This window comes from Galeopterus variegatus, unplaced genomic scaffold, assembly GCF_000696425.1.
Source record: "Galeopterus variegatus unplaced genomic scaffold, G_variegatus-3.0.2 Scaffold9874, whole genome shotgun sequence".
NCBI lineage: Eukaryota > Metazoa > Chordata > Mammalia > Dermoptera > Cynocephalidae > Galeopterus > Galeopterus variegatus.
The window spans coordinates 104,407-112,061 of NW_007735985.1; the positions used below are offsets into that span (position 1 = coordinate 104,407).

Genomic DNA, 7,655 nt, shown 5'->3' on the forward strand with positions numbered 1-7,655 from the left:
CACATACGGACTGGTTCCCGCTCACTGGCTGAGCAAGGCGCGGGAGCAACACCGAGGGTTGCGATCCCGTTGCTGGTCCCGGTCCGGTACGGGGGCGATACTGAGGGTTGTGATCCGTTGCTGGACACGGAAAAAAACAAAAAAAAAAAAAAAAGTACACTCTTACTGGCAGCAGACAAAAGTCGCTGTCTCATCAAATCCTCTGTAACATTTAAAAAAAATATCACATTTTACTATTTTTAATTATGCAAGTACAGAATGACAGCTCATTTTTAAAGTTTTCACTCATTTTATTTTTTTTTATAGTATGTTGATCAGCAATTTTTAGTTCTTCAAAATTACTTATTCATGTCCTTTACATGTTAATAAATTTCTTATTGATTTACAAGTAGTTTTGATATACTAAGGGCTCAACTCTCTATGTTTTTGCAAATTTGTATTGTCTTTTACTTTTTAATTTTATGGGAATTTTTGGTTCAGCTAGTTTAAATTTTTATTTAGTCAAATGTTATAATCATTATTTTTTATTACTCTTTTCCTTAGACATAGAGATCACGTAAACATTGATCTCTTTTTTTTTTATTACTTTTACATCTTTACCTTTCCTTTATAGTGTTTAACCCTTTAATTCTATTAAGGAATTGATTTTTTTTTTTTGTCTGCAGTTTCTAACTATTTTCCTGTGACAGACTTTTATATTAAGGCTACAGAAAATGGTCTTGGCAGCCACAGTAACCCTGGACCTAAGGCTTTGGAGATTGAGATAAACAGTGCCAGAATAATTGGTATTCTAATGCTAAAAATTGTTTTATCACATGAAATGACAATATTTGACTTCAATTCCAAGTCAGGTGAGTGTATTCATTTGCTAGCTGTACTTACTGTTCACTCATCGTCTCTTCGTGCCTTCTGTTCAGTGTTCATAAACAAATCTAACACTCTACTTGCACAGAAGCGTAATTTGGATTTTCTTTTTAAATGTCGACACTGCATGAATTCTCACAATGTGATATTTTTGTTTTCCTGAATTGTTCCCAATCCTATCTACTGACCCAACATAGGCTATTGAATACATGAGGACCAACATTTCCTGTTTTCCCATGTTCTCCTCAGCATTTCACACACCAAGCTCTTCCTCTGGCCTCTGAATACCAGCCAGCCTGGAAGCTGATACACTCATACCTGGCAAAGGAATGCTCTCCCATTTCTCACCATGGGCTTGAAGTCTAGGGCTGGGGTGAACCTAAGGCCGTTGATCTTTGTGATTCACTTTGGAGCCATCCCAAATGCATTAGTAAGAAATTCCTTTCTCAGAGGAAGCACTATCCGAAAAAAAAAAAAAAAAAACCCCCCCAAAATGTACTTTTTTCCATCATATGCCAAGTAGCTATCATCTTTCTGCTACATTTTAACATCCTTAGCATTTACCCTAAAATTCAGATCATATCTATATGTGTAGTGGGTCTTTTCTTCCTGGTTCAGAGGTTTCTGCCTCCCTTTCCTTCTATCTCTGCACCTGCATTCTGACCTCTGCGGCCCAGCCTTATGGAGCTAACGGCTTGCTTGTTTTTTGTAAATCATTATATGAATGGTCTATGAATATTCACAATGTTTTCAGAATACTGATTTTTAATAAAAAATACATATGCCTATTTTAAGAAATTCAGATACAAAAATGAAAGTAATAATTGCTAAAAAAAATCACTCAAATATAATCATTTTTTATACTAAGTTTTCATCATTCCAATCAGATGGCCCCATGCAAATATACATCGTGAAGCAAAAATAAAGTGATATATTAACAGAAATAATATTTATAAAAATGGAATCACATTAGCAATGGCATTTAAAAATAAAAAGTCTTTAATTTTATTTTGACAGTAGCTAAAGAAACTAAAGTGTAATTGGAGGATCTGTAGAACTTCTGAAAAATATTTTCCACTTCAGGAGGAATCTAAAGTTAAGGGACAAAAGCCTTATAAAAAACTGTAGTTATTTGTTAACAACAAGTCTCACTTTTAGACAACATTAATTACCACATTCCCTGCTTGGCAAGATTAGGAAATTAGCATATTTGCAGTTCCTACCACCTCCTGAATTGTATTAATTACATTATTTTTATTTTCTTACAGTTTGTACCATTTACCTTCTGTTATTCTCCCAGCTGCAATTCTCATAATTGTTTTGTTTCCCACCTCCTGAATTGTATTAATTACATTATTTTTATTTTCTCACAGTTTGTACCATTTACCTTCTGTTATTCTCCCAGCTGCAATTCTCATAATTGTTTTGTTTTATTTACACACTGAAATGAATTTAAAGCCCACTCCCAATTCTATCCCTGCTTCTCCATTCCTGAGATGTTAATTTTAATTCATTTCTTAATTGGCGAGATATCACCGTCCAGAAGGTTGTTTGTTTATTTGTTTTGAGTCACAGGCGAGGGTGGCCCCAGAAACTGGAGGAGTAAGGCAGCAAACAGTTGGGTCACAAACTGCCACCTTCCTTTCATTCATACACATGACTTCCTTTAGTCCCAAGACCCCCAGAACTTCTTCTTTTGGATGTCCTTCTGTTCCCATCCTGGACACTTTGTCCTGCAAGCATGAAATATTTCTAAGCATGCACATTATGCATGACCTTTAAACAAGCAATATTGCTAGGTCTCTAGCATTTTAATGTCACCCTATGAAAAGTTTTCAACCTGGAATAGATTTGTATCATTTCTCTATATCCCATCCTTTTTGACACATCCAGTAGTTTAACATGTGTTTTTCTCTGAGTTTATGTTCATTTATATAATTACAGTAATATCTGCCACTTATAGAAGTTTGTTTAAGACAGTTTTACTTCTGTTGTATCATTTTCAGCTCCTAAACTATTATTTTCTTAATTTAAGATGGCATAATCATTTGTCTAAGGACATGTAATTATCCTTCTTTTGCCCTAATTTTGGGCAAACACTGTGCTTATGCTATAATATACCAACCTATTTTGATTCCATTAGTATTTTATTTTTTTGTGTAATCTAAATATAAATTGCAAGCTCCGCACAGATTTTGTCTGCTGCGTTTGCCTTATATTGTATCTTGGACAGTTTATGAGGATTTATACATTAAAATGTCATGTTTATTAACACTGGTGATAGAATTGCTTTGGGACTGATAAGGCAAGCACTTAGATCGTTTATTGATTATGAAATGTTATTTTCCAAATTAATTCTTTAAATTTCAGAATATGAAAGAATTTAAGGAAAATACCTTGCTTTAGGTTGGAAGACAACACTTTTTCAGAATCACCTCATGATTCACAGATAACCAGTTAGGAAGTGGAAAAGCAAGGGAAGGGGGCACTGAGATTGAAATTAACCTTGACACTGGGAGGAAAGAGGGGTTTATTTTTCATTTAAAATAGAGCATTGGGCCTAAAGAAAACACACTAAAAGTTCACGGATTTGCCCATTCTACTTACTTGCAAGCTCATTTCTTTATATTTTGGATGTCTGCGGTCCTTTCATTGCTAAACGTATTAGGAATCAAGCAGTAATGTGATTCACATGAACGCCACATAAAATGTGCCGTATTTGGAATTTTTAATGTTATTTCAAGGAAGTTCAATAAGAAGTTGTAGTTTTTAAAGAGCTTTGCTCTTGGTACTGAGTTTATAAAATTGTTATTCAGTTATTGAAAAGTAGCCTCAGAAGAATAAGAGTACTATTCTGAGTATTTCTAAACATATTCAGTGATGTGGGCAATCCTAAATGGAAGTGCTCCCCATTAGAAAAGTTAAAGAGCAGGTGACTGTCCTTTCCATTTGTTTACTTAACATTGAAGCTATCTTGAAGTATCTCATTTCACCGATAACATAAAACACAGACCATCATACTCTATCTTATGTAGTCATATGTATTTGAGATCTTATGGAAGCCAATATTAAAAGAATTCTATTTTATCATTTTCACTTAAACTTGCTTATATTTGGTAAACACATTTTGGTATGTATATATAAACATTGGGGTAAATGTCATCTCTAGCCAAGTGATTTTGGTAATAGCTGGTAGCAGTGATACAGCCAATGTCAAATTGTTTCCGATTAAAAGTTACCTTACTGACAGGAAATGAGAAAGAAAAGGAAAAGGGTATCAAGGGCACTGTAAAGAATAAAAACATGGTAATATCGGGCTTAGAATTTCCACATTTTTTTGTCTTCGAGACCTTTGCTAGTATTAATTAATTAGAATACATGATGCCTTGGGAGATAAATATTATCATCTCAATTTTAAATAAAATTGAAGAATAAAGGTTAAGTGGTTTCCTTCAGGCTACAGAGGGATTAGACTTTATTTTTTGCAAGGAAAAGGAAAGTGAGTATTTAATAACTATCTTAAATAAGGTGGTGGATGTAGAAGTTTACAACATCTGGCATATAATAGGTTTGCAATAAATGTGGGCTAAATATTTTAATCATTATTCTAGTTAAGGAGAAAAAAGTTCAATGTACATATATGTGTGTATATATATATGTATGCACCCACAGAGTCATGATTTATAAATATATTATATATATATATTATATATATATATATATTTAGTTACTGATTAGAAGAACTAGAAAACATCTTAATGCATGATCTTTTTCTTGTTTATTCTCTCTTTAAGAAAGACATTCTCTTTCTTTGAGATAGTAAGGCAGTTGTTATATTTTTTAATTTAGTTACTGATTAGAAGAACTAGAAAACATCTTAATGCATGATCTTTTTCTTGTTTATTCTTCTCTCTTTAAGAAAGACATTCTCTTTCTTTGAGATAGTAAGGCAGTTGTTATATTTTTTAACATCATTATTGAAAGAGATTCTAGATTCTCTTTAGGACCTAATGACACCCATGTTGATATCAAACTGTGTGGCTCATTCAATCAGGTCAATAAAAAATTCAGTTGATCATTAGTAGGCTTTATAAATCTAATGCCACTACATAAAAGGCCTGGTTGGATTTTTTCCTCTTTATCCAATCAGCTGAAATTTGATCTAAACTTACCGGGGATTGCAGTGTCCTGTTGAAGTACTCTCAACGTCAGATTGTTCTTCTATACAGCTAACCTAAATTTTCTATGATACTCTTCTTGAATACTAGAAGATCCTTGGGTTTTTTTTTTTTGTTTGTTTGTTTCCTGGTCTCTTTCGGGGACAAGGCTTGGTGGATCTTGAGTAGTACAGCAAATAGCTGCCTACCTAACTCTGCACAGAACCCACATAAAGTCTGCTCTGAAGTGTTTCAGTTCCTACTGCTGGGTTACAAAACTGTCCCAAAACTTAGTGGCTTAAAACAACAATCATATTGCATGGTTTTAATAGGTCAGTAATTCATGCAGGTCTCAGCTGGGCAATTCTTCTGGTCCCCATCATATTGATGAAGATCATTTGTTGGAACTCAGCTGGTGGATGGGCTCATCTGAAGAGTCCACAGTAACTGCCCCCTCCACCCCCCCCCGCCTGATCTTGATTTAAAATGAATGAAATAGTGAAAATTGAGACTATGGTCTAACTGTAGTCACTAAATAAGTAAAAGGGAAAAAACAACCTCAGCTTTCTCATATAAACATGCATGGGCTTTAGAGGGGAGATGCCTATGTGAGGCTTTGAAGTATGGTGTAGAAAAAAATATAACTTTAACATGTGCAATTTGCTTCTGTACAAATGCTTGCTAAAAACAGGAAAAACATAACTAATGTCATTTTAAGTAAGGCAGCTTCTAAGGGGTTATGTAGAGGTCAGGCGGGCCCAGGCACACTAAATTCCAGGAAGGGAGTAACTACCACCCGGTTCCAGGAACTGACCAGTTCCTTATCTAGAGGCCACCTGGCCACAAGGAAGATAAACGACTGGGAAATACACTATTCCTTATCGGTGTGCCACCCCATTCCTTATTGGTGTGCCAGCCCGCTAAAGCCCACCAACAAATCTAAAGGTCACCTCAGATAACCAGTAAGCAGTATACAACTCATCCTGTTGCAAAAGTCTGTCTAAGAAAACTGTATAAAAAGCTCCTGTGTTAAGTGCTCAGGGTTGCTCTTGTCCAGGAGACTGGGTGACCCCAGCATGCTGGAATAAACTCCTTTTGCTTGATTGAAATGGTCTCTGTCTCATGGTCTTTGTGAAGTGAGCCATCCCGATGTGTGGGATTTGTGCACGGTGCACAAGTCTTGCAAGACCTGTTTGATCTTTCATTTCTCTCATATTTGCCCCGGGGAAGTAAAATGTTAAAGGCTAATAGTGGCAGGAAAGTAGAAATTTTTAAGGGTTCTGAATTTCCCACAAATCAAATTAGCTCCTACTTGAATTGATCATATGGAAAAGCTAATGTATGGATGCCTCCAAATGGAAGAATGGTGTTCATATTTAGCAGACAGAACTGTCTTCTTGCATGTGTATAATATCTATGAGCATAGGTAAGATTATTTATGGAACATGGTTTCAGGGGAAAGACACCTGCATTCTGATGGACCTTTCCAACTAGCTCACATCTGGAAACAGAAGTAATATTTTTACTGTGTTTAATTTAATAAAGTCTTACTAACATGTATTTCCCAAAATATTTAAACTGTTCTGGGTTTGGGGCACATTCTGTTATTGGGGATTTAGTAGAAACAGCAGTTGTATTGAGGAGGAAATTTGAGCTGTTGAGATGAATCTCAGAACCACAAGGCGCTTCACAGCACAATGAAAAATGGCCTCTGATTATATTTTTTTAAAATCACAGATACTATGTTAGTAAAAAAAATGTAATCTAGGTTTAATAGCAGAGCTATTAAGAGATTAATAGACAAGTAACCAACAGTCATTATGAGACTTTTTCTTTTGAAGAAAAACTTGAAATTTGCCACTTACCATTCTTAGTTTGGTAAGGTCTAGCTATGTCTCTCCAGAGCAGAATAACATCGATCCAGAACACTTTTAGGATTATCACGAAGACACTGATTAGAATTAATATGCTACATCCTGCAGCTATGCTTTGATGATCAACTATGCAAAAGACAGGATGAGGAGAAAAATTATTATTATTATTATTACTAAAACAAGATCATATAAACAAACACATGGATGCTGACCTCCATGGGGAGTACAGGAGATTCACACAGGAGATACCCACTTGCAATTTTCTTGGCTGCTCTAAGAATTAGTAAATTAATGTTTATTGCCTACTCTGTACAAAGCACCAGGCTAATCACTGTAGGGGATTCTCAAGATGAAAAGAGAAATAGAGATCATGTAAACCAGTAAGATAGAAGGGAAAAGCATGATTTTAGCTGGCAGTGGCTTTTAGAAAGAGAACTGACTCCACGCTGGACTGACTGGGCAAGGAAGCCTTCCTGCAGGAGGGGACTCCTGAGGGACAGGGAAGGCTCAGAGAGACACAGAAGAGGAAATGCCTTCCTGGGAAGAAAAAGCACTGTCAGCCCCCAAGCAGGGATGGGAGTGTTTTCTCAGAAAGTGGAATAACCCATTGTGGGGAAGTAGTGGGAGGTCAGAGCTAAGTTCTGACCTACCTTTCTAATCTTCCAGCTAAGATATTTTTTTTTCCTTTTTTGTCTTTTTTCATGACCAGCAACGGATCGCAACCCTCAGTGTCGTGCCCATACTGGACCGGGACCGGCAA

The 7,655-nt window shown here is 35.7% G+C and overlaps 1 protein-coding gene across 1 annotated transcript in view; it reads right to left on the minus strand.

Annotated features, from left to right (window-relative positions):
- Positions 1-7,655, minus strand: part of LOC103609631 (interleukin-1 receptor-like 1) — a gene marked incomplete at its 5' end in the record, with an annotated part of 108,611 nt that overhangs the window by 91,514 nt on the left and 9,442 nt on the right. The window contains 1 exon segment of the mRNA XM_008593931.1: positions 6,887-7,021. Coding sequence (XP_008592153.1) covers positions 6,887-7,021 — 135 coding nt within the window.